The 27992-nt window shown below is 40.9% G+C and overlaps 1 protein-coding gene, 3 long non-coding RNA genes and 4 pseudogenes across 6 annotated transcripts; all 8 read left to right on the forward strand.

Moving 5' to 3' along the window:
• Positions 1–1213: 1213 nt before the first annotated feature.
• On the forward strand, positions 1214–2748 carry LOC139353888 (kinesin-like protein Klp59C; the record flags this gene model as incomplete). The annotated part of the gene is given in 2 exon segments (XM_070998110.1): positions 1214–1379; positions 1382–2748. Coding segments are annotated over 2 exon segments (1149 nt in total), but the record flags the coding sequence as incomplete, so codon positions are not given.
• A 775-nt stretch (positions 2749–3523) lies between these two features.
• On the forward strand, positions 3524–5307 carry LOC139353913 (uncharacterized). Its single transcript, XR_011605018.1, has 4 exons — positions 3524–3651; positions 3709–3938; positions 3990–4238; positions 4657–5307. It is a non-coding gene; the product is annotated as an uncharacterized lncRNA (long non-coding RNA).
• A 1028-nt stretch (positions 5308–6335) lies between these two features.
• LOC139353926 (glycerol-3-phosphate dehydrogenase [NAD(+)], cytoplasmic-like) lies at positions 6336–7525 on the forward strand (annotated as a pseudogene).
• Positions 7526–11249: 3724 nt separating this feature from the next.
• On the forward strand, positions 11250–12913 carry LOC139353927 (kinesin-like protein Klp59C; annotated as a pseudogene).
• Positions 12914–13374: 461 nt separating this feature from the next.
• Positions 13375–15495, forward strand: LOC139353901 (uncharacterized). 2 transcript variants are annotated; one of them, XR_011605008.1, is made up of 4 exons: positions 13375–13819; positions 13877–14102; positions 14154–14427; positions 14823–15495. It is a non-coding gene; the product is annotated as an uncharacterized lncRNA (long non-coding RNA). The 2 variants fall into 2 exon arrangements; XR_011605007.1 differs by having other exon boundaries at positions 13679–13819; positions 14154–14402; positions 14823–15492.
• Positions 15496–16465: 970 nt separating this feature from the next.
• On the forward strand, positions 16466–17650 carry LOC139353928 (glycerol-3-phosphate dehydrogenase [NAD(+)], cytoplasmic-like; annotated as a pseudogene).
• A 3829-nt stretch (positions 17651–21479) lies between these two features.
• On the forward strand, positions 21480–23146 carry LOC139353929 (kinesin-like protein Klp59C; annotated as a pseudogene).
• Positions 23147–24593: 1447 nt separating this feature from the next.
• Positions 24594–27917, forward strand: LOC139353904 (uncharacterized). Of its 2 annotated transcripts, none has more exons than XR_011605010.1 (4): positions 24594–24721; positions 24779–25016; positions 25068–25343; positions 25739–27917. It is a non-coding gene; the product is annotated as an uncharacterized lncRNA (long non-coding RNA). The 2 variants fall into 2 exon arrangements; XR_011605009.1 differs by having other exon boundaries at positions 25068–25318.
• Positions 27918–27992: the final 75 nt, after the last annotated feature.

The following is a 27992-nucleotide window of genomic DNA, read 5'->3' on the forward strand; positions in this document are numbered from 1 at the left end:
ATCAAACTGTCCGGTTCGCTCTGACTACGGTTAAACAAATATATGCCTGGGGTCCCGGGCAAACAGAAAAAGCTATGGAAATTTGCATATCAGGTGGGTTGGACCAGGACCGGGAAAACTCCACTTATTTGCCCATTTCTTGTGGCATTTTTCAGTGGGTGGTGGGCTGCGTTTCCTGGTTTTTCCGATGCTTCCCTTCGCCTTTGACGACAATTACACGGTAAATTTGGCAAAATGTGACGTCAAATAGCAAACAAGACGCCAGTGAAGACCCAAAACAAGTTGCACGTATCTATAAGCAATGTATCTGTGCATCCCCACACCCATACATTTGCCGGCAGGAACACAGATACCATGTTCAGCTACAAATTCCACAGATAAACCTTTATACAGAGGCAGTGGCGCAGGCACTTCAAAAAATAAATAACAATTTGGTACGTTACACACGTCTCGGCTTATGCAAACGTATCTGCAACTTGTTCCCTCTCTATCTATCTCTCTCTACCCCCATATGGCCGTCTCTCTCTGGCAAAAGAATGCTTCATTTCATGACCACCCACTTGGCAAACAGAAAACACACAGGACATACACACAGGACGACTGACAAGAGGCCCTCGGAATGGTGTTTTTTGTTGATTCGGTTGTTCTTGCTGCCTCTTGTTTGCCCCCAAATTGAACAAATACCTAAAACAATCCTCGCTAGAATAGATATCACTGGGATGGTACGGGAAAGCTCAAAATAAGGGATCTGAAACTGTAAGATATTGCTTTTTTAATTTAATAATGAAGGAAAAACCATTCTTAAACGAAACTTAACCAAGGACCGAATAAAAAAGGTATTTTAGCAAAATGATCTATTTTGAAAAGTCTACTGAGATTTGTATTTTTAAAAGTCAAATACAACTTTTTACAATTTCAGTATGGAAATAAGCAATACGTAATTGCAAATAAGTGTTATTTTGAGACCCTCCTTTTTAGTTTGACCAGTCCTAATAAAAAAATCATAAATATGGCTTTTAATTTCAACAAATTTAAAATGAAAACTATTAGTTTATAATAATAAAACATATTTCTTTTCTACACCTTGACTTGCTTGTCACTTTTGTTTTTTAGACTTTGTCAGCTAAAACAAAACATAAAATCGGCAATCTCTGGATTCGGCCCAAATATTATGCGCGCGTATTTGGTGAAAATTTTCAGTTATAAGAAATGAAGTTGTTGCAGAAATCGGAAGAAAGTGAGCGTCGGAAGACAGTGGTTGCGGGATCTCGGATTTGTTTTTGGCCATCCAGTCAAGAGTGGAACCACCGATAATCCCCCCAAGGAACACCAAATTGTGGTCTGTGTCAGGAAGAGACCACTGAGACGCAAGGAGCTGGCGGGGAATTGGATGTGGTTAGTATACCTTCAAAAGACATGCTAGTGGTCCACGAGCCACGAAAGCATGTGAACCTTTCCAAGTTCCTGGAAAACTACAGTTTCCGCTTCGATTACGTCTTCAATGAGGATTGCTCTAATGGAACGGTATACGAATATACAGCCCGTCCCCTGATAAGGCACATCTTCGAGGGCGGAATGGCCACCTGTTTCGCCTACGGACAGACCGGAAGTGGTAAGACCCACACGATGGGTGGTCAGTTCACCGGAAGACAGCAGAGCACCATGGATGGCATCTATGCCATGGCCACCGGGGATGTCTTTACCACTCTTAAGTCACCTCCTTATGATAAGCTCAAGTTGAAAGTCTCCTACAGTTTCTTCGAGATATATGGCTCTCGGGTGTATGATCTCCTTATGCCGGGGAAGCCGCAATTAAGAGTACTGGAAGATGGTAATCAGCAGGTGCAAGTGGTGGGTCTAACAGAGAATCCTGTGAATAGCACTGGCGAAGTTTTGGCTTTACTGGAACTGGGAAATAGTGTACGAACCTCGGGTCAAACCTCGGCCAATGCCAAGTCCTCTCGGTCCCATGCAGTCTTTCAAATCTCTTTGAGATCCTCTGCCAATAGTCGTTTGCATGGAAAATTCTCGCTAATAGATTTGGCCGGAAATGAAAGGGGTGCGGATAATAGCTCGGCGGACAGCGTGACCCGCCTGGAAGGATCGGAGATCAACAAGTCGCTGCTGGTCCTGAAGGAATGCATTCGGGCTCTGGGTCGCCAGTCGGGTCATCTGCCCTTTAGGGGCTCCAAGCTCACCCAGGTCAAGCGGGACTTCTTTATTGGGGGCAAGAAGGTCAAGACCTGTATGATAGCCATGATTTCACCCGGCTTGCACTCGGTGGAGCACACTCTGAATACCCTACGCTATGCAGATCGGGTGAAGGAATTAACCGTGGACTCTGTATCCCCAAAACGACTATAAGGACAGCTTCCAACTTCGAAAGCAGTTCCCTGCCAGATATAATACATCAATCGCAGATCGAAATTATCTACCCATCTCCCTCGTCCAAATCGCTCGAAGGAGAGGAAATTCATTTAAATCCAGCAAAAGCAGTTACTGACACCACCAACGATATAAACAGGGTCCCCGAGCAGGGATCTGAATCCGCCTATCCCACGACAGTTGATCCAAGGGAAATCACGACGCGCCCAGGAAGCTTCTATAACGCTGGCCAAATCCCTGGCCCAATTTAGGGGCCAAAACTTTCCCTAGATCTTGTGCCATCGATTTCTATAACAATTTTTTCTTTAAATAAAATTGGTTGACAAAAATACGTGTACATAATAAAACTAAAATAAGTTGAGACTTCTGGCCTTTAGCTTTTTATCCGTTGCTGTCGGACAAATTACCGCATAGTTTGCATAAATTTCCACTCGGATTCCCATTACCATGGAATTCGATTTGGTCCCCTACCCTCAGTTCAGCTCTGACTTAAAAAACTATAATATACAAGGAAAACGCAGAAAATAAAAATTAAAAATCCATTAAGAAAACCAAGTAAAGGGAATAGCTTAATGAAAACTAAGAAGCGTAAATTAAAGATTTGAAATTAAATATTTACTCGGGTACAAATTAGAGGTGGAAAAACATCGATGTTTTTCGATGTTTCATCGATGGTTGCCTCTTAAAACATCGGAAAAGCGATGTTTTCTGCACCTCTAGTACAAATGGTACAGTAAAGATATTCGTTTATACAATATTTACTTTTTATATAACCATTATAATTAAGTAGTACTTACTGATAATTATTAAGGTTTTTGTTCAACTTCATTACTCGTATGTAAATAAAAGCAATTTCCGACTAAATCGGTTCTTTCAATTCAGTGTTAAATGCAAATCGACCGAAAGCCTGTTAAATTAACAGGTTAATTAATAAAATACGCAATTTAAGTTTATTGACTTATCTAGGACTATTTAAAAAATTATTTGTTATTCCGAAACTAAAAACATGTCGCAACAAATAAAGATTTTAATACATCTAAATTGTACACCATATCAAGAACTATATAACCGATAGCCAAGTCACGATATTTTTAGGTCTTAGCAGCCCTCTTAAAAAGTACCCAACCCTACCTGTCAAAGAAAATTCAATGTTCCGTCGAAAGTGACAGTGTTCAGGTGCTAACGAAAAAAATTGTGGTGATTTTTGCCAATGGGCATTTACCCAATTTGGAGGAAAAGCCACTGCACACTTGCATTCAAAAAGCGGTGAGTTCTTAAGTTACACCCACTCATATTGAAAGGGAATAAGGATATATTTCTCAGCTGACGTGCTACTCAAATTGTCAAAAGGGGACCTTTTCGAGGCTCCTGGAGGCAGGCATTAAAAAGTGCAGAACTCCGTTAGGCTTTTACAAAGATCAGGGCTAATACCCTGCTGACGGTCTGTTTCACCAACATGGATTTCAAAGAGCAGGGTAAACTACGCAGGGCCATACAGGCCAGGCCAAGTAAATATTTCCTAGGCAACCGACCTGGAGATCGTATGAAGAAAGGTAAAGCAGTTGTTTAACTCTTTTCCTTTTGTTAATGGCGTTTTCCCACAGCTTTTTAACCATAACCCAGAAACGAAAACAAAACGACCACAATTCGTTTCATATGGGCAAATAAACGCCATATTTTCATTTGTTTGTTGAAGCTCCTAGTTTCAATGGCGATGTTGATATGAGACTTGGGCAGAGTGGTGGCGGACGCGATAGTATACTTGATACTGGGTTTAGTTGGACCGGAAATGTCTTCTGGAATCCCTGGAGCACACTACTGATGATCTTGGCCGTCACCTGGAGCCATTCGATGTACTGAAACGGAGAAACAAGAAAGGTAGCAAACTTCGGCAAGCCGAAGTTTATACACCCTTGCAGGTTGTTTTAATGGGACCATAGAGTTTTCCGATTTTAGAAAACAAAACTATTTACAGAAATATAAAGAAAATGTTACATTTCAATTTACCAGCGCATATGTGTTCTTTTTGACATTTATTTGCCGTAGAAGGCAGCTGTATGATATTGTTGTCCGATTTTTATGAAATTTAATTTGTATAGACCGGAGTAAAAGAGAATATGATCAAATGAAGTTCTCTAATCATCAATCCTTCTTCCAAGGAGTCTGGTTTTTTGCATGGGCAGAATAGCATCTTTCGATGGGTCTCCTCTACATTAACCCATTAAAAGCATAACTGCAGCAAAATAAATAAACATTACTTCTCCATTTCAGTACATCGAATGGCTGCAGATGACGGGCAAGAAGAAACGGACCTCGGAGCTGGTGAAGGATTATCATTAAGCACCAAGATCATCCAAGCTAGTAAGCTTCCGAATGCCAGTAGGGTGCTCCAGTGATTCCACGAGGTGTTTCCTGCCCACTTAAACGGTAGCAAGTGGACTATGGCCTCCGCTATCACACTGTCTAAGTTTCATATCGACATCCCTATCCAAACAAGGAACATCATCAAACATACAAAAATATGCCGTTTGTTTGCCCATAAATAACGAAAGACGGTCTATGGTTCGTTGACGATCCTGGGCGGCATGGGTAGTAAAGGTATGATGCTAGCACCCATCACAGCTCCAGAGGAAGATGCTCTCTTTATCGACATTTTCTGACAGAAGTCGAACCATATTCTGCCTCTGATTGGACATGGGTGCTTCAGTCGCCAGGACTACATAGGATCCCTGGGATACTTCAAGAGTGTCCTGATGACAGCTCCTGGATTACCCGCAAACGTACCTACTTGGTATGGCCATTCTGAAACTGAATAGAGATGCGTCCAAAGAATTAATAATTATTATAATTGTGATATACTATAATATAATTATAATTATTCAGGAAACCAAAGTCAAAAGAATTTATAAGTTCTGATGATGACGACGTTTCGAAAAAAGGCCAAATAACCCAATTAAATGGATAATTAAAAAACGATTTTTAAAAATGTGTTGTTTTTTTGTGACCACGAGGTATCTTAATATTAGGAAAATGAAATACTTGTTTGCTTATTCCAACCGCTCAATATATGGACAATGGAAACCGGCAACGAGGACATTTGAATTTTGCCCCGGAGTAATCTCCGCCGATTGAAGACGGCTCGGGACTTTAATGCCGGCGTCTTAAAGTTATCTCGCTCCTCTTTTTTTCTGGCCCAGTTCATTTGTGGGCCAACCTGTTTCCCGGGCTTAAGGACCTGCCCCCATCCACATCCACTTCCATGTCCTGCGACCAACACACGTAGCCGGGGTTCATGTGTGTGACTACATTTTCCTATGCCGAACTCAAACTAAGCGCAAATATTTTCCGCATAGTTGCACATTAAGCCAAAAACTTACTTTTCCTCGCAGTTTTTTTGTGGTTTTTTCGTTTGGAAGGACGCAAGTGGGGAAGTGGCTCCTTTGACAGCTGTCAACATACAATATTGGGGATTATGATGGTGCCAAGACACGTCTTACGACAAAGATTTGTGTCAATATATTAAATTATGGATTAGGGCGGCTTCTCCCTAACTCCCCAACTCCCCATCTGGCCCCTCCGCCCAGTCGTCTAACTTTTTGGCATTTTTTCGCGCAAATCCGCACATAAATGCCTTGGGCTGAATGAATATGGATGAAGCAGCAAATTTTGTTATTCCTGCGCATTTGACACTAATTGAAATCGGGAAAAGGTTTCTAAAAAGATGTCACCCGAATTTTGGGGTCTGCATAATGCAAATGGCAATTATTTACATTAGTGAGTTTTCTGGATCTATTTCAAGAACTTTTGTGATGTTACGTTACATTTGAAAGTCGAAAAATATAAGTTTTGTTGATAAATTGATTATATTATAAGAACGCATTTCTACTAATCAAATTTGACTTACTGTAAATCTTTTCGACAATCACAAAAACAGACTGAAATGGAATATAATGCGGGATGCGGATATTATAATATTTGCCATCCCGCCCACTTTCGTCAGTAGCTGCTGCAAAACACTGCTGGGGAAAGTAAAGCCCACTGCCCACGCAGTCTCCCTGATTAAAGGATTCGAGCGCGGCGATGATGGGCAATTTGTCCTGATATCCCAGATCATAATGCGGCAGCTGAAGGTTGAGTATGGTTTAGTTTTGAAAATTAAAAACAAGATAGTCATTCAACAATCATAGCGCTTTCCTATAAATTGTATATTTTAACTTGGATTTTTAAAGACTTTTTTGTATATTTATACAGTTTTCCTTTGGCTATTTTAGATACAATAGTTTAAGAGCCATTATTTAAAGCTTTCAATATTTTCTTACGTTGACCTCTAATCTTTTTCCTTTTATCATATTAATTATATAGATTCCATGTTCCGTCCTGGTGGGCTGTAATTTGCCCTACGAGCTGGCGCATGATCACTTTGCCGAGGGCACAGTGGGCTGTCGAGATCAGAAGTATTATCGAGTGCTGCACGACATCTTTAAGTCACCCACTTTCCGTGTGGTGGTTACCGAGGATGCCGATTGTGTGGAGATCTGTTCCACTTTGAGAGGGTGGAATCATTCGGAGGGGATTTTTGGAGATGCTTCAGTTTGTGGATGTTTTTTACCCAGGCTGCCGCATGGGAACTTTTTTTGAGTCCTGTGGAATATCCGATTTGGTCACTAGTTGTTATGGTAACAAAATGCTATAAACTATTAATATAAATACTTATATTTTAATAAATATATTTGTCTTATAGCTAATCGCAACCGCAAGTTGGCCGAGGCCTTTGTAAAGACAGGAAAACCTCTCAGTGAGCTGGAGCACATCCTTATACCAGGACATGAACCATTGGGTCCAGTGACAGCTGAACTTGTTCACCATATGCTTAAAAAGCAGGGCTTGGAGGATAAGTTAGTGTGATATAAAGATGAGCACCACCAAAGGCTATAATAAACTTGATTTCCCCGCAGATTTCCTCTCTTCACATGTGTTTACAGGATCTGCACTGGGGATTATCCCCTGCACCGCCTGGTGAAAACTCTGATTAAGGCACGCGAGGATATGTAAGATGGAACTTCCTGGAACCCCTTGCTGATCTAGTACTAATAATTAATCTCCCTGCAGCTTTCACCCGCTCCATACGTTCCAGCTTTGAGGGTCTTCGTTTAATGTGTAATATTATTTAAATAAAACAAGGAAGAACGCTATAGTCGAGTACCTCGACTATCAGATACCCGTTACTCAGCTAAATGGAGATATGCAAGCAGCAAAGCGAGATTAAAATGCGCCACCTACCGGCGGTACACAGATTTATACGTTATGGGCGTTAGAGTGGGTGTGGCAAATTTTTTTTTGGATCAATCGATAGGTATTGACGAGACCAATACATTTCAGTTAAAATTTTTTATCTAGCATGAAAATTGTGGGCGTCACAGGTTTTCGCGGTTTGTGGGCGTAAAAGTGGGCGTGGCAAACTTTTTTTTGGGTCAATCGATATGTATTGATAAGAACAATACATTTCAGTTAAAATTTTTACTCTAGCACTAAAACTGTAGGAGCCACAGTTTTGGGCGGTTTGTGGGCGTTAGAGTGGGCGTGGCACTGTACTGAAACAAACTTGCGCTGCGTAAGAAGCTCAGGAAGCTGCACGCCAAATCTCAATAGCCTAGCTCCCATAGTTTCCGAGATCTCAGCGGTAATCCGGACGGACAGACAGACGGACAGACGGACATGGCTAGATCGACTCGGCTAGTGCTCCTGATCAAGAATATATATACTTTGTGGGGTCGGAAACGCTTCCTTCTGCCTGTTACATACTTTCCGACGAATCTAGTACACCCTTTTACTCTACGAGTAACGGGTATAACCAGAACAACTGCAACCAAACAACACAGAAATTTGCGTTCTTTCTTTAACCGTTTAGCCGACAAAATGGAGCACACGAGTTGGGGCTTTGTCTGGGGATATACACGAGTATATGGGTGTATATATGGTATTTGCCAGGAGGCTCAGCTCGATGTTCAAACAAAGCCCCTCCACATTTGTATTGTGCGTCTTTTCTTGCTGCAGTTCAAGTATTCCTTTGCGGAGAGAGTGCACTCCATTGAATGCACCAACGCTCCCAGCACATCGAAAAACAACGAAAATCACTTCAGTCGGGGATCCGGATCCGGATGAATGGAAAAGAAAGCCGCCCCGCTTTCCATCTCATTGTTTTCCATGGCCCAACTATAAATTTATGTGTGTTTCTCGGTGTCCGGTAGTTGTTTTTCTTTTATTTTTTAGCATTGTTTTGCGGCTGAAGTGCTTTCCAATCGGAATTGAGGAAATGGGAGCAACCACTGGAGGACTCATCGAGATCAGGGGTTCACCGAACTATACGTCAAACAGCTCTATATGTCAACACGACTTTGTAAGGCAGTAGTCAGTCAGTCAACGAAAGATCTCATAGCAGAAACATCTAAAATATATCTAAAAAATTTCTCCTGAAAAAAAATATATTTTCAAAATGCCAAATGTCATCAATACAATGGATCCACTTTCAGGAAAACCAGCCTGATCTTAACTGTGGCGCTGCTATCACTTGTGTTTATGACGATCTATTTCCAAAATGCTGTATTCGTCGCACATCGTGAGACATCAGGATTCTGGAAATTGGTAAAGAAGATTACTGACTATTTAGGGGACCCTGAAAAGCCCAAAGTGGTGCCCAACTATTATCAAAGAATGTTGAACTATGTGATGCGCTAATTATCTATTGAAATCAGTCGGGATCCTTACCTTCATTGCAAACAAGTTCCTAAATTTGACAATTTCAAGATTCAGATTCCGGGATCCGAAAGCTTAAATTTTTACTTTAATACAATGTGATACTATCTGAAGACCTGAGAAGTCAGATAGATCCTCCTATGGATACACAGTACACCTCAACACCAAGACGAAGACACCCAAACAAGATGTTTTACCACTTCTGGAAGTCAAGAACCCCCATCTGTATTTTAATATAATCTCAAACCATCTGAAGTCCTAAGAAATCATTTGGGTCTTCACAAACATTACATGCAAACATCAGTTCACTGGAAACCAAGGAAAGGAACTAACCTTCATTTTCTTACTACCAAGAAACATGGATAATAACTAATACACAAGGTGGAGCGGATAAACTTCGTCTATATGTTGAAAGAATCTGGAACCCTAATCATCCCAATAAACAATTGCAACTCTACCACTATCACGTGCAAATGTTATCGTCGCCTGGCATCCTTTTAATCTGTTCACCGCCCATAAGTCAATTTTGAAATTGTTATTTAATAAATGATTTATGCAATTCATTTAGTTTTCGGCTTTGCGATTTCGTGTGAATTTTTTCAAGCATAATTAAATCAAAGCAACAAAGGCGGTTATCCGCGGGCGGGGGTATGATTGCATCCGGATTATGTAAACGGATTAGTTCAAATGTCGAAATTGTCCAATTTGATTACATTAGCAAACAGCGTTTAATCCATGCCGAATGACAATTATTGTGTATGATTGCACTCTGTGATAGGCTGTTTTTTTAATGCATCGCTGTGTGTAACAATATGTATGTAAATTATTTATTAATAAATTTAAAAATGATTGAAACAGGTCGAGGAAAACAGATTACTAGGAAAAGATACAATGCAATATATCAAAAGATTATATCCATGAAATCATTTTCATTCATGCATAGGTTATTTTTCGGAGAGCAGCAAAATGAATGCACGTTCAGTCCAAAGGCATTTCAATTTATTTGGAATTAATTTTTTGTGCGTGTGTAAAACAGGGCAAATGTTTTCCATTTCAATTGGTTTATTAGTTCATTTCAGATGTGCAGTTTAGGCAAGCTTATAGCAAATATTCAGCTTACGTGTTGGGCGCGTGCAGGTGCAAAATAGTTGGCCAGGTGGGTAAAAATGAAATGGAAATCCCCGGAACGAAATCAAACTGTCCGGTTCGCTCTGACTACGGTTAAACAAATATATGCCTGGGGTCCCGGGCAAACAGAAAAAGCTATGGAAATTTGCATATCAGGTGGGTTGGACCAGGACCGGGAAAACTCCACTTATTTGCCCATTTCTTGTGGCATTTTTCAGTGGGTGGTGGGCTGCGTTTCCTGGTTTTTCCGATGCTTCCCTTCGCCTTTGACGACAATTACACGGTAAATTTGGCAAAATGTGACGTCAAATAGCAAACAAGACGCCAGTGAAGACCCAAAACAAGTTGCACGTATCTATAAGCAATGTATCTGTGCATCCCCACACCCATACATTTGCCGGCAGGAACACAGATACCATGTTCAGCTACAAATTCCACAGATACACCTTTATACAGAGGCAGTGGCGCAGGCACTTCAAAAAATAAATAACAATTTGGTACGTTACACACGTCTCGGCTTATGCAAACGTATCTGCAACTTGTTCTCTCTCTATCTATCTCTCTCTACCCCCATATGGCCGTCTCTCTCTGGCAAAAGAATGCTTCATTTCATGACCACCCACTTGGCAAACAGAAAACACACAGGACATACACACAGGACGACTGACAAGGGGCCCTCGGAATGGTGTTGTTTGTTGATTCGGTTGTTCTTGCTGCCTCTTGTTTGCCCCCAAATTGAACAAATACCTAAAACAATCCTCGCTAGAATAGATATCACTGGGATGGTACGGGAAAGCTCAAAATAAGGGCTCTGAAACTGTAAGATATTGCTTTTTTAATTTAATAATGAAGGAAAAACCATTCTTAAACGAAACTTAACCAAGGACCGAATAAAAAAGGTATTTTAGCAAAATGATCTATTTTGAAAAGTCTACTGAGATTTGTATTTTTAAAAGTCAAATAAAACTTTTTACAATTTCAGTATGGAAATAAGCAATACGTAATTGCAAATAAGTGTTATTTTTAGACTTTGTCAGCTAAAACAAAACATAAAATCGGCAATCTCTGGATTCGGCCCAAATATTATGCACGCGTATTTGGTGAAAATTTTCAGTTATAAGAAATAAATTTGTTGCAGAAATCGGAAGAAAGTGAGCGTCGGAAGACAGGGGTTGCGGGATCTCGGATTTGTTTTTGGCCAGCCAGTCAAGAGTGGAACCACCGATAATCCCCCCAAGGAACACCAAATTGTGGTCTGTGTCAGGAAGAGACCACTGAGACGCAAGGAGCTGGCGGGGAATTGGATGTGGTTAGTATACCTTCAAAAGACGTGCTAGTGGTCCACGAGCCACGAAAGCATGTGAAACTTTCCAAGTTCCTGGAAAACTACAGTTTCCGCTTCGATTACGTCTTCAATGAGGATTGCTCTAATGGAACGGTATACGAATATACAGCCCGTCCCCTGATAAGGCACATCTTCGAGGGCGGAATGGCCACCTGTTTCGCCTACGGACAGACCGGAAGTGGTAAGACCCACACGATGGGTGGTCAGTTCATCGGAAGACAGCAGAGCTCCATGGATGGCATCTATGCCATGGCCGCCGGGGATGTCTTTACCACTCTTAAGTCACCTCCTTATGATAAGCTCAAGTTGAAAGTCTCCTGCAGTTTATCCGAGATATATGGCTCTCGGGTGTATGATCTCCTTATGCCGGGGAAGCCGCAATTAAGAGTACTGGAAGATGGTAATCAGCAGGTGCAAGTGGTGGGTCTAACAGAGAATCCTGTGAATAGCACTGGCGAAGTTTTGGCTTTGTTGGAACTGGGAAATAGTGTACGAACCTCGGGTCAAACCTCGGCCAATGCCAAGTCCTCTCGGTCCCATGCAGTCTTTCAAATCTCTTTGAGATCCTCTGCCAATAGTCGTTTGCATGGAAAATTCTCGCTAATAGATTTGGCCGGAAATAAAAGGGGTGCGGATAATAGCTCGGCGGACAGGGTGACCCACCTGGAAGGATCGGAGATCAACAAGTCGCTGCTGGTCCTGAAGGAATGCATTCGGGCTCTGGGTCGCCAGTCGGGTCATCCGCCCTTTAAGGGCTCCAAGCTCACTCAGGTCCTGCGGGACTCCTTTATTGGGGGCAAGGTCAAGACCTGTATGATAGCCATGATTTCACCCGGCTTGCACTCGGTAGAGCACACTCTGAATACCCTACGCTATGCAGATCGGGTGAAGGAATTAACCGTGGACTCTGTATTCCCAAAACGACTAATAAGGACAGCTTCCAACTTCGAAAGCAGTTCCCTGCCAGATATAATACATCAATCGCAAATCGAAATTATCTATCCATCTCCCTCGTCCAAATCGCTCCAAGGAGAGGAAATTCATTTGAATCCAGCAAAAGCAGTTACTGACACCACCAACGATTTAAACAGGGTCCCCGAGCAGGGATCTGAATCCACCTATCCCACTTCCGGACGACAGCTGATCCAAGGGAAATCACGACGCGCCCAGGAAGCTTCTATAATGCTGGCCAAATCCCTGGCCCAATTTAGGGGCCAAAACTTTCCATCGATTTCTATAACAATTTTTTCTTTAAATAAAATTGGTTGTCAAAATTACGTGTACATAATAAAACTAAAATAAGTTGAGACTTCTGGCCTTTAGCTTTTTATCCGTTGCTGTCGGACAAATTACCGCATAGCTTGCATAAATTTCCACTCGGATTCCCATTACCATGGAATTCGATTTGGTCCCCTACCCTCAGTTCAGCTCTGACTTAAAAAACTATAACATACAAGGAAAACGCAGAAAATAAAAATTAAAAATCCATTAAGAAAACCAAGTAAAGGGAATAGCTTAATGAAAACTAAGAAGCGTAAATTAAAGATTTGAAATTAAATATTTGCTCGGGTACAAATTAGAGGTGGAAAAACATCGATGTTTTTCGATGTTTCATCGATGGTTGCCTCTTAAAACTTCGGAAAAGCGGTGTTATCTGCACCTCTAGTACAAATGGTACAGTAAAGATATTCGTTTATACAATATCTACTTTTTATATAACCATTATAATTAAGTAGTACTTACTGATAATTATTAAGGTTTTTGTTCAACTTCATTACTCGTATGTAAATAAAAGCAATTTCCGACTAAATCGGTTCTTTCAATTCAGTGTTAAATGCAAATCGACCGAAAGCCTGTTAAATTAACAGGTTAATTAATAAAATACGCAATTTAAGTTTATTGACTTATCTAGGACTATTTAAAAAATTATTTGGTATTCCGAAACTAAAAACATGTCGCAACAAATAAAGATTATAATACATCTAAATTGTACACCATATCAAGAACTATATAACCGATAGCCAAGTCACGATATTTTTAAGTCTTAGCAGCCCTCTTAAAAAGTACCCAACCCTACCTGTCAAAGAAAATACAATGTTCCGTCGAAAGTGACAGTGTTCAGGTGCTAACGAAAAAATTGTGATTTTTGCCAATGGGCATTTACCCAATTTGGAGGAAAAGCCACTGCACACTTGCATACAAAAAGCGGTGAGTTCTTAAGTTACACCCACTCATATTGAAAGAGAATAAGGATATATTTCTCAGCTGACGTGCTACTCAAATTGTCAATGGGGGACCTTTTCGAGGCTCCTGGAGGCAGGCATTAAAAAGTGCATTAAAAAGGCTTTTACAAAGATCAGGGCTAATACCCTGCTGACGGTCTGTTTCACCAACATGGATTTCAAAGAGCAGGGTAAACTACGCAGGGCCATACAGGCCAGGCCAAGTAAATATTTCCTAGGCAACCGACCTGGAGATCGTATGAAGAAAGGTAAAGCAGTTGTTTAACTCTTTTCCTTTTGCTAATGGCGTTTTCCCACAGCTTTTTAACCATAACCCAGAAACGAAAACAAAACGACCACAATTCGTTTCATATGGGCAAATAAACGCCATATTTTGATTTGTTTGTTGAAGCTCCTAGTTTCGATGGCGATGTTGATATGGGACTTGGGCAGAGTGGTGGCGGACGCGATAGTATACTTGATACTGGGTTTAGTTGGACCGGAAATATCTTCTGGAATCCCTGGAGCACACTACTGATGATCTTGGCCGTCACCTGGAGCCATTCGATGTACTGAAACGGAGAAACAAGAAAGGTAGCAAACTTCGGCAAGCCGAAGTTTATACACCCTTGCAGGTTGTTTCAATGGGACCATAGAGTTTTCCGATTTTAGAAAACTAAAAAATATTTACAGAAATATAAAGAAAATGTTACATTTCAATTTACCAGCGCATATGTGTTCTTTTTGACATTTATTTGCCGTAGAAGGCAGCTGTATGATATTGTTGTCCGATTTTTATGAAATTTAATTTGTATAGACCGGAGTAAAAGAGAATATGATCAAATGAAGTTCTCTAATCATCAATCCTTCTTCCAAGGAGTCTGGTTTTTTGCATGGGCAGAATAGCATCTTTCGATGGGTCTCCTCTACATTAACCCATTAAAAGCATAACTGCAGCAAAATAAATAAACATTACTTCTCCATTTCAGTACATCGAATGGCTGCAGATGACGGGCAAGAAGAAACGGACCTCGGAGCTGGTGAAGGAGTATCATTAAGGACCAAGATCATCCAAGCTAGTAAGCTTCCGAATGCCAGTAGGGTGCTCCAGTGATTCCACGAGGTGTTTCCTGCCCACTTAAACGGTAGCAAGTGGACTATGGCCTCCGCTATCACACTGTCTAAGTTTCATATCGACATCCCTATCCAAACAAGGAACATCATCAAACATACGAAAATATGCCGTTTGTTTGCCCATAAATAACGAAAGACGGTCTATGGTTCGTTGACGATCCTGGGCGGCATGGGTAGTAAAGGTATGATGCTAGCACCCATCACAGCTCCAGAGGAAGATGCTCTCTTAATCGACATTTTCATATTCTGCCTCTGATTGGACATGGGTGCTTCAGTCGCCAGGACTACATAGGATCCCTGGGATACTTCAAGAGTGTCCTGATGACAGCTCCTGGATTACCCGCGAACGTACCTACTTGGTATGGCCATTCTGAAACTGAATAGAGCTGCGTCCAAAGAATTAATAATTATTATAATTGTGATATACTATAATATAATTATAATAATTCAGGAAACCAAAGTCAAAAGAATTTATAAGTTCTGATGATGACGACGTTTCGAAAGAAGGCCAAATAACCCAATTAAATGGATAATTAAAAAACGATTTTTAAAAATGAGTTGTTTTTTTGTGACCACGAGGTATCTTAATATTATGAAAATTTGTTTGCTTATTCCAACCGCTCAATATATGGACAATGGAAACCTGCAACGAGGACATTTGAATTTTGGAGTAATCTCCGCCGATTGAAGACGGCTCGGGACTTTAATGCCGGCGTCTTAAAGTTATCTCGCTCCTCTTTTTTTCTGGCCCAGTTCATTTGTGGGCCAACCTGTTTCCCGGGCTTAAGGACCTGCCCCCATCCACATCCACTTCCATGTCCTGCGACCAACACACGTAGCCGGGGTTTATGTGTGTGACTACATTTTCCTATGCCGAACTCAAACTAAGCGCAAATATTTTCCGCATAGTTGCGCATTAAGCCAAAAACTTACTTTTCCTCGCAGTTTTTCTGTGGTTTTTTCGTTTGGAAGGACGCAAGTGGCTCCTTTGACAGCTGTCAACATACAATATTGGGGATTATGATGGTGCCAAGACACGTCTTACGACAAAGCTTTGTGTCAATATATTAAATTATGGATTAGGGCGGCTTTTCCCTAACTCCCCAACTCCCCATCTGGCCCCTCCGCCCAGTCGTCTAACTTTTTGGCATTTTTTCGCGCAAATCCGCACATAAATGCCTTGGGCTGAATGAATATGGATGAAGCAGCAAATTTTGTTATTCCTGCGCATTTGACACTAATTGAAATCGGGAAAATGTTTCTAAAAAGCTGTCACCCGAATTTTGGGGTCTGCATAATGCAAATGGCAATTATTTACATTAGTGAGTTTTCTGGATCTATTTCAAGAACTTTTGTGATGTTTCGTTACATTTGAAAGTCGAAAAATATAAGTTTTGTTGATAAATTGATTATATTATAAGAACGCATTTCTACCAATCAACTTTGACTTACTGTAAATCTTTTCGACAATCACAAAAACAGACTGAAATGGAATATAATGCGGGATGCGGATATTATAATATTTGCCATCCCGCCCACTTTCGTCAGTAGCTGCTGCAAAACACTGCTGGGGAAAGTAAAGCCCACTGCCCACGCAGTCTCCCTGACTAAAGGATTCGAGCGCGGCGATGATGGGCAATTCGTCCTGATATCCCAGATCATAATGCGGTAGCTGAAGGTTGAGTATGGTTTAGTTTTGAAAATTAAAAACAAGATAGTCATTCAACAATCATAGCGCTTTCCTATAAATTGTATATTTTAACTTGGATTTTTAAAGACTTTTTTGTATATTTATACAGTTTTCCTTTGGCTATTTTAGATAGTTTAAGAGCCATTATTTAAAGCTTTCAATATTTTCTTACGTTGACCTCTAATCTTTTTCCTTTTATCATATTAATTATATAGATTCCATGTTCCGTCCTGGTGGGCTGTAATTTGCCCTACGAGCTGGCGCATGATCACTTTGCCGAGGGCACAGTGGGCTGTCGAGATCAGAAGTATTATCGAGTGCTGCACGACATCTTTAAGTCACCCACTTTCCGTGTGGTGGTTACCGAGGATGCCGATTGTGTGGAGATCTGTTCCACTTTGAGAGGGTGGAATCATTCGGAGGGGATTTTTGGAGATGCTTCAGTTTGTGGATGTTTTTTACCCAGGCTGCCGCATGGGAACTGTTTTTGAGACCTGTGGAATATCCGATTTGGTCACTAGTTGTTATGGTAACTAATTGCTATAAACTATTAATATAAATACTTATATTTTAATAAACATATTTGTCTTATAGCTAATCGCAACCGCAAGTTGGCCGAGGCCTTTGTAAAGACAGGAAAACCTCTCAGTGAGCTGGAGCACATCCTTATACCAGGACATGAACCATTGGGTCCAGTGACAGCTGAACTTGTTCACCATATGCTTAAAAAGAAGGGCTTGGAGGATAAGTTAGTGTGATATAAAGATGAGCACCACCAAAGGCTATAATAAACTTGATTTCCCCGCAGATTTCCTCTCTTCACATGTGTTTACAGGATCTGCACTGGGGATTATCCCCTGCACCGCCTGGTGAAAACTCTGATTAAGGCACGCGAGGATATGTAAGATGGAACTTCCTGGAACCCCTTGCTGATCTAGTACTAATAATTAATCTCCCTGCAGCTTTCACCCGCTCCATACGTTCCAGCTTTGAGGGTCTTCGTTTAATGTGTAATATTATTTAAATAAAACCAGAACAACTGCAACCAAACAACACAGAAATTTGCGTTCTTTCTTTAACCGTTTAGCCGACAAAATGGAGCACACGAGTTGGGGCTTTGTCTGGGGATATACACGAGTATATGGGTGTATATATGGTATTTGCCAGGACGCTCAGCTCGATGTTCAAACAAAGCCCCTCCACATTTGTATTGTGCGTCTTTTCTTGCTGCAGTTCAAGTATTCCTTTGCGGAGAGAGTGCACTCCATTGAATGCACCAACGCTCCCAGCACATCGAAAAACAACGAAAATCACTTCAGTCGGGGATCCGGATCCGGATGAATGGAAAAGAAAGCCGCCCCGCTTTCCATCTCATTGTTTTCCATGGCCCAACTATAAATTTATGTGTGTTTCTCGGTGTCCGGTAGTTGTTTTTCTTTTATTTTTTAGCATTGTTTTGCGGCTGAAGTGCTTTCCAATCGGAATTGAGGAAATGGGAGCAACCACTGGAGGACTCATCGAGATCAGGGGTTCACCGAACTATACGTCAAACAGCTCTATATGTCAACACGACTTTGTAAGGCAGTAGTCAGTCAGTCAACGAAAGATCTCATAGCAGAAACATCTAAAATATATCTAAAAAATTTCTCCTGAAAAAAAATATATTTTCAAAATGCCAAATGTCATCAATACAATGGATCCACTTTCAGGAAAACCAGCCAGGAATTACGTGATCTTAACTGTGGCGCTGCTATCACTTGTGTTTATGACGATCTGTTTCCAAAATGCTGTATTCATCGCACATCGTGAGACATCAGGATTCTGGAAATTGGTAAAGAAGATTACTGACTATTTAGGGGAGCCTGAAAAGCCCAAAGTGGTGCCCAACTATTATCAAAGAATGTTGAACTATGTGATGCGCTAATTATCTATTGAAATCAGTAGGGATCCTTACTTTCATTGCAAACAAGTTCCTAAATTTGACAATTTCAAGATTCAGATTCCGGGATCCGAAAGCTTAAATTTTTACTTTAATACAATGTGATACTATCTGAAGACCTGAGAAGTCAGATAGATCCTCCTATGGATACACAGTACACCTCAACACCAAGACGAAGACACCCAAACAAGATGTTTTACCACTTCTGGAAGTCAAGAACCCCCATCTGTATTTTAATATAATCTCAAACCATCTGAAGTCCTAAGAAATCATTTGGGTCTTCACAAACATTACATGCAAACATCAGTTCACTGGAAACCAAGGAAAGGAACTAACCTTCATTTTCTTACTACCAAGAAACATGGATAATAACTAATACACAAGGTGGAGCGGATAAACTTCGTCTATATGTTGAAAGAATCTGGAACCCTAATCATCCCAAGAAACAATTGCAACTCTACCACTATCACGTGCAAATGTTATCGTCGCCTGGCATCCTTTTAATCTGTTCACCGCCCATAAAAGTCAATTTTGAAATTGTTATTTAATAAATGATTTATGCAATTCATTTAGTTTTCGGCTTTGCGATTTCGTGTGAATTTTTTCAAGCATAATTAAATCAAAGCAACAAAGGCGGTAATCCGCGGGCGGGGGTATGATTGCATCCGGATTATGTAAACGGATTAGTTCAAATGTCGAAATTGTCCAATTTGATTACATTAGCAAACAGCGTTTAATCCATGCCGAATGACAATTATTCTGTATGATTGCACTCTGTGATAGGCTGTTTTTTTAATGCATCGCTGTGTGTAACAATATGTATGTAAATTATTTATTAATAAATTTAAAAATGATTGAAACAGGTCGAGGAAAACAGATTACTAGGAAAAGATACAATGCAATATATCAAAAGATTATATCCATGAAATCATTTTCATTCATGCATACATTATTTTTCGGAGAGCAGCAAAATTAATGCACGTTCAGTCCAAAGGCATTTCAATTTATTTGGAATTAATTTTTTGTGCGTGTGTAAAACAGGGCAAAAGTTTTCCATTTCAATTGGTTTATTAGTTTATTTCAGATGTGCAGTTTAGGCAAGCATATAGCAAATATTCAGCTTACGTGTTGGGCGCGTGCAGGTGCAAAATAGTTGGCCAGGTGGGTAAAAATGAAATGGAAATCCCCGGAACGAAATCAAACTGTCCGGTTCGCTCTGACTACGGTTAAACAAATATATGCCTGGGGTCCCGGGCAAACAGAAGAAGCTATGGAAATTTGCATATCAGGTGGGTTGGACCAGGACCGGGAAAACTCCACTTATTTGCCCATTTCTTGTGGCATTTTTCAGTGGGTGGTGGGCTGCGTTTCCTGGTTTTTTGGCAAAATGTGACGTCAAATAGCAAACAAGACGCCAGTGAAGACCCAAAACAAGTTGCACGTATCTATAAGCAATGTATCTGTGCATCCCCACACCCATACATTTGCCGGCAGGAACACAGATACCATGTTCAGCTACAAATTCCACAGATACACCTTTATACAGAGGCAGTGGCGCAGGCACTTCAAAAAATAAATAACAATTTGGTACGTTACACACGTCTCGGCTTATGCAAACGTATCTGCAACTTGTTCCCTCTCTATCTATCTCTCTCTACCCCCATATGGCCGTCTCTCTCTGGCAAAAGAATGCTTCATTTCATGACCACCCACTTGGCAAACAGAAAACACACAGGACATACACACAGGACGACTGACAAGAGGCCCTCGGAATGGTGTTGTTTGTTGATTCGGTTGTTCTTGCTGCCTCTTGTTTGCCCCCAAATTGAACAAATACCTAAAACAATCCTCGCTAGAATAGATATCACTGGGATGGTACGGGAAAGCTCAAAATAAGGGCTCTGAAACTGTAAGATATTGCTTTTTATACCCGTTACTCGTAGAGTAAAAGGGTATACTAGATTCGTCGGAAAGTATGTAACAGGCAGAAGGAAGCGTTTCCGACCCCATAAAGTATATATATTCTTGATCAGGATCACTAGCCGAGTCGATCTAGCCATGTCCGTCTGTCCGTCTGTCCGTCTGTCCGTCTGTCCGTCTGTCCGTCTGTCTGTCCGGATGAACTCTGAGATCTCGGAAACTATGGGAGCTAGGCTGTTTGTTTCAGTACAGTGCCACGCCCACTCTAACGCCCACAATCCGCCCAAAACTGTGGCTCCTACAGTTTTGATTCTAGACTAAAAATTTTAACTGAAATGTAATGTTCTTATCAATACCTATCGATTGACCCAAAAAAAGTTTGCCACGCCCACCCTAACGCCCATAAACCGCCCACAAACTTCAAAAAATCGTAATTATGAACGTGGATATCTCGGAAACTATCAAAGATAGAGAATTGGGATTTCAGATTTAGATTCCGTAGCCTTATACGCAGCGCAAGTTTGTCACGCGAATATGCCACGCCCACTCTAACGCCCACAAACCGCGAAAACCTGTGATGCCCACAATTTTTATGCTGAATAAAAAATTTTAACTGAAATGTATTGGTCTCGTCAATACCTATCGATTGGTCCAAAAAAAATTTTCCACGCCCACTCTAACGCCCAAAACGCTTAAATCTGTATACCGCCGGTAGGTGGCGCATTTTAATCTCGCTTTGCTACTTGCATATCTCTATTTAGCTGAGTAACGGGTATCTGATAGTCGAGGTACTCGACTATAGCGTTCTTCCTTGTTTAATTTAATAATTAAGGAAAAACCATTCTTAAACGAAACTTAACCAAGGACCGAATAAAAAAGGTATTTTAGCAAAATGATCTATTTTGAAAAGTCTACTGAGATTTGTATTTTTAAAAGTCAAATAAAACTTTTTACAATTTCAGTATGGAAATAAGCAATACGTAATTGCAAATAAGTGTTATTTTTAGACTTTGTCAGCTAAAACAAAACATAAAATCGGCAATCTCTGGATTCGGCCCAAATATTATGCACGCGTATTTGGTGAAAATTTTCAGTTATAAGAAATAAATTTGTTGCAGAAATCGGAAGAAAGTGAGCGTCGGAAGACAGGGGTTGCGGGATCTCGGATTTGTTTTTGGCCAGCCAGTCAAGAGTGGAACCACCGATAATCCCCCCAAGGAACACCAAATTGTGGTCTGTGTCAGGAAGAGACCACTGAGACGCAAGGAGCTGGCGGGGAATTGGATGTGGTTAGTATACCTTCAAAAGACGTGCTAGTGGTCCACGAGCCACGAAAGCATGTGAAACTTTCCAAGTTCCTGGAAAACTACAGTTTCCGCTTCGATTACGTCTTCAATGAGGATTGCTCTAATGGAACGGTATACGAATATACAGCCCGTCCCCTGATAAGGCACATCTTCGAGGGCGGAATGGCCACCTGTTTCGCCTACGGACAGACCGGAAGTGGTAAGACCCACACGATGGGTGGTCAGTTCATCGGAAGACAGCAGAGCTCCATGGATGGCATCTATGCCATGGCCGCCGGGGATGTCTTTACCACTCTTAAGTCACCTCCTTATGATAAGCTCAAGTTGAAAGTCTCCTGCAGTTTATCCGAGATATATGGCTCTCGGGTGTATGATCTCCTTATGCCGGGGAAGCCGCAATTAAGAGTACTGGAAGATGGTAATCAGCAGGTGCAAGTGGTGGGTCTAACAGAGAATCCTGTGAATAGCACTGGCGAAGTTTTGGCTTTGTTGGAACTGGGAAATAGTGTACGAACCTCGGGTCAAACCTCGGCCAATGCCAAGTCCTCTCGGTCCCATGCAGTCTTTCAAATCTCTTTGAGATCCTCTGCCAATAGTCGTTTGCATGGAAAATTCTCGCTAATAGATTTGGCCGGAAATAAAAGGGGTGCGGATAATAGCTCGGCGGACAGGGTGACCCGCCTGGAAGGATCGGAGATCAACAAGTCGCTGCTGGTCCTGAAGGAATGCATTCGGGCTCTGGGTCGCCAGTCGGGTCATCTGCCCTTTAGGGGCTCCAAGCTCACCCAGGTCAAGCGGGACTTCTTTATTGGGGGCAAGAAGGTCAAGACCTGTATGATAGCCATGATTTCACCCGGCTTGCACTCGGTGGAGCACACTCTGAATACCCTACGCTATGCAGATCGGGTGAAGGAATTAACCGTGGACTCTGTATCCCCGAAACGACTAATAAGGACAGCTTCCAACTTCGAAAGCAGTTCCCTGCCAGATATAATACATCAATCGCAGGTCGAAATTATCTACCCATCTCCCTCGTCCAAATCGCTCGAAGGAGAGGAAATTCATTTGAATCCAGCAAAAGCAGTTACTGACACCACCAACGATTTAAACAGGGTCCCCGAGCAGGGATCTGAATCCGCCTATCCCACTTCCGGACGACAGTTGATCCAAGGGAAATCACGACGCGCCCAGGAAGCTTCTATAATGCTGGCCAAATCCCTGGCCCAATTTAGGGGCCAAAACTTTCCATCGATTTCTATAACAATTTTTTCTTTAAATAAAATTGGTTGTCAAAATTACGTGTACATAATAAAACTAAAATAAGTTGAGACTTCTGGCCTTTAGCTTTTTATCCGTTGCTGTCGGACAAATTACCGCATAGTTTGCATAAATTTCCACTCGGATTCCCATTACCATGGAATTCGATTTGGTCCCCTACCCTCAGTTCAGCTCTGACTTAAAAAACTATAATATACAAGGAAAACGCAGAAAATAAAAATTAAAAACAAGGAAGAACGCTATAGTCGAGTACCTCGACTATCAGATACCCGTTACTCAGCTATATGGAGATATGCAAGCAGCAAAGCGAGATTAAAATGCGCCACCTACCGGCGGTATACAGATTTAAGCGGTATGGGCGTTAGAGTGGGCGTGGCAAATTTTTTTTTGGATCAATCGATAGGTATCGACGAGACCAATACATTTCAGTTAAAATTTTTTATCTAGCATGAAAATTGTGGGCGTCACAGGTTTTCGCGGTTTGTGGGCGTTAAAGTAGGCGTGGCAAACTTTTTTTTGGGTCAATCGATAGGTATTGATGAGAACAATACATTTCATTTAAAATTTTTATTCTAGCATCAAAACTGTAGGAGCCACAGTTTTGGGCGGTTTGTGGGCGTTAGAGTGGGCGTGGCACTGTGCTGAAACAAACTTGCGCTGCGCAGGAATCTCAGGAATCTGCGTGCCTAATCCCAGTATTGTAACTCTCATAGTTTCCGAGATCTCAGCGTTCATACGGACAGACGGACAGACGGACAGACGGACATGGCTAGATCGACTCGGCTAGTGATCCTGATCAAGAATATATATACTTTGTGGGGTCGGAAACGCTTCCTTCTGCCTGTTACATACTTTCCGACGAATCTAGTATACCCTTTTACTCTACGAGTAACGGGTATAATAAACCAAGTAAAGGGAATAGCTGAATGAAAACTAAGAAGCGTAAATTAAAGATTTGAAATTAAATATTTGCTCGGGTACAAATTAGAGGTGGAAAAACATCGATGTTTTTCGATGTTTCATCGATGGTTGCCTCTTAAAACTTCGGAAAAGCGGTGTTATCTGCACCTCTAGTACAAATGGTACAGTAAAGATATTCGTTTATACAATATTTACTTTTTATATAACCATTATAATTAAGTAGTACTTACTGATAATTATTAAGGTTTTTGTTCAACTTCATTACTCGTATGTAAGTAAAAGCAATTTCCGACTAAATCGGTTCTTTCAATTCAGTGTTAAATGCAAATCGACCGAAAGCCTGTTAAATTAACAGGTTAATTAATAAAATACGCAATTTAAGTTTATTGACTTATCTAGGACTATTTAAAAAATTATTTGGTATTCCGAAACTAAAAACATGTCGCAACAAATAAAGATTTTAATACATCTAAATTGTACACCATATCAAGAAATATATAACCGATAGCCAAGTCACGATATTTTTAAGTCTTAGCAGCCCTCTTAAAAAGTACGCAACCCTACCTGTCAAAGAAAATTCAATGTTCCGTCGAAAGTGACAGTGTTCAGGTGCTAACGAAAAAAATTGTGGTGATTTTTGCCAATGGGCATTTACCCAATTTGGAGGAAAAGCCACTGCACACTTGCATTCAAAAAGCGGTGAGTTCTTAAGTTACACCCACTCATATTAAAAGGGAATAAGGATATATTTCTCAGCTGACGTGCTACTCAAATTGTCAAAGGGGGACCTTTTCGAGGCTCCTGGAGGCAGGCATTAAAAAGTGCATAACTCCGTAAGGCTTTTACAAAGAGGATCTGATCAGGGCTAATACCCTGCTGATGGTCCGTTTCACCAACATGGATTTCAAAGAGCAGGGTAAACTACGCAGGGCCATACAGGCCAGGCCAAGTAAATATTTCCTAGGCAACCGACTTGGAGATCGTATGAAGAAAGGTAATGCAGTTGTTTAACTCTTTTCCTTTTGCTAATGGCGTTTTCCCACAGCTTTTTAACCATTCCGCCCAGAAACGAAAACAAAACGACCACAATTCGTTTCATATGGGCAAATAAACGCCATATTTTCATTTGTTTGTTGAAGCTCCTAGTTTCGATGGCGATGTTGATATGGGACTTGGGCAGAGTGGTGGCGGACGCGATAGTATACTTGATACTGGGTTTAGTTGGACCGGAAATATCTTCTGGAATCCCTGGAGCACACTACTGATGATCTTGGCCGTCACCTGGAGCCATTCGATGTACTGAAACGGAGAAACAAGAAAGGTAGCAAACTTCGGCAAGCCGAAGTTTATACACCCTTGCAGGTTGTTTCAATGGGACCATAGAGTTTTCCGATTTTAGAAAACTAAAAAATATTTACAGAAATATAAAGAAAATGTTACATTTCAATTTACCAGCGCATATGTGTTCTTTTTGACATTTATTTGCCGTAGAAGGCAGCTGTATGATATTGTTGTCCGATTTTTATGAAATTTAATTTGTTTAGACCGGAGTAAAAGAGAATATGATCAAATGAAGTTCTCTAATCATCAATCCTTCTTCCAAGGAGTCTGGTTTTTTGCATGGGCAGAATAGCATCTTTCGATGGGTCTCCTCTACATTAACCCATTAAAAGCATAACTGCAGCAAAATAAATAAACATTTCTTCTTTATTTCAGTACATCGAATGGCTGCAGATGACGGGCAAGAAGAAACGGACCTCGGAGCTGGTGAAGGAGTATCATTAAGCACCAAGATCATCCAAGTTAGTAAGCTTCCGAATGCCAGTAGGGTGCTCCAGTGATTCCACGAGGTGTTTCCTGCCCACTTAAACGTTAGCAAGTGGACTATGGCCTCCGCTATCACACTGTCTAAGTTTCATATCGACATCCCTATCCAAACAAGGAACATCATCAAACATACGAAAATATGCCGTTTGTTTGCCCATAAATAACGAAAGACGGTCTATGGTTTGTTGACGATCCTGGGCGGCATGTGTAGTAAAGGTATGATGCTAGCACCCATCACAGCTCCAGAGGAAGATGCTCTCTTTATCGACATTTTCTGACAGAAGTCGAACCATATTCTGCCTCTGATTGGACATGGGTGCTTCAGTCGCCAGGACTACATAGAATCCCTGGGATACTTCAAGAGTGTCCTGATGACAGCTCCTGGATTACCCGCGAACGTACCTACTTGGTATGGCCATTCTGAAACTGAATAGAGCTGCGTCCAAAGAATTAATAATTATTATAATTGTGATATACTATAATATAATTATAATAATTCAGGAAACCAAAGTCAAAAGAATTTATAAGTTCTGATGATGACGACGTTTCGAAAGAAGGCCAAATAACCCAATTAAATGGATAATTAAAAAACGATTTTTAAAAATGAGTTGTTTTTTTGTGACCACGAGGTATCTTAATATTATGAAAATGAAGTATTTGTTTGCTTATTCCAACCGCTCAATATATGGACAATGGAAACCTGCAACGAGGACATTTGAATTTTGGAGTAATCTCCGCCGATTGAAGACGGCTCGGGACTTTAATGCCGGCGTCTTAAAGTTATCTCGCTCCTCTTTTTTTCTGGCCCAGTTCATTTGTGGGCCAACCTGTTTCCCGGGCTTAAGGACCTGCCCCCATCCACATCCACTTCCATGTCCTGCGACCAACACACGTAGCCGGGGTTTATGTGTGTGACTACATTTTCCTATGCCGAACTCAAACTAAGCGCAAATATTGTCCGCATAGTTGCGCATTAAGCCAAAAACTTACTTTTCCTCGCAGTTTTTCTGTGGTTTTTTCGTTTGGAAGGACGCAAGTGGGGAAGTGGCTCCTTTGACAGCTGTCAACATACAATATTGGGGATTATGATGGTGCCAAGACACGTCTTACGACAAAGCTTTGTGTCAATATATTAAATTATGGATTAGAGCGGCTTTTCCCTAACTCCAAAACTCCCCATCTGGCCCCTCCGCCCAGTCGTCTAACTTTTTGGCATTTTTTCGCGCAAATCCGCACATAAATGCCTTGGGCTGAATGAATATGGATGAAGCAGCAAATTTTGTTATTCCTGCGCATTTGACACTAATTGAAATCGGGAAAATGTTTCTAAAAAGCTGTCACCCGAATTTTGGGGTCTGCATAATTCAAATGGCAATTATTTACATTAGTGAGTTTTCTGGATCTATTTCAAGAACTTTTGTGATGTTACGTTACATTTGAAAGTCGAAAAATATAAGTTTTGTTGATAAATTGATTATATTATAAGAACGCATTTCTACCATTCAACTTTGACTTACTGTAAATCTTTTCGACAATCACAAAAACAGACTGAAATGGAATATAATGCGGGATGCTTAAATTTTTACTTTAATACAATGTGATACTATCTGAAGACCTGAGAAGTCAGATAGATCCTCCTATGGATACACAGTACACCTCAACACCAAGACGAAGACACCCAAACAAGATGTTTTACCACTTCTGGAAGTCAAGAACCCCCATCTGTATTTTAATATAATCTCAAACCACCTGAAGTCCTAAGAAATCATTTGGGTATTCACAAACATTACATGCAAACATCAGTTCACTGGAAACCAAGGAAAGGAACTAACCTTCATTTTCTTACTACCAAGAAACATGGATAATAACTAATACACAAGGTGGAGCGGATAATCTTTGTCTATATGCTGAAAGAATCTGGAACCCTAATCATCCCAAGAAACAATTGCAACTCTACCACTATCACGTGCGAATGTTATCGTCGCCTGGCAACCTTTTAATCTGTTCACCGCCCATAAAAGTCAATTTTGAAATTGTTATTTAATAAATGATTTATGCAATTCATTTAGTTTTCGGCTTTGCGATTTCGTGTGAATTTTTTCAAGCATAATTAAATCAAAGCAACAAAGGCGGTAATCAGCGG

This window comes from Drosophila suzukii (genome assembly GCF_043229965.1).
Source record: "Drosophila suzukii chromosome Y unlocalized genomic scaffold, CBGP_Dsuzu_IsoJpt1.0 scf_Y1, whole genome shotgun sequence".
NCBI classification, from domain to species: domain Eukaryota; kingdom Metazoa; phylum Arthropoda; class Insecta; order Diptera; family Drosophilidae; genus Drosophila; species Drosophila suzukii.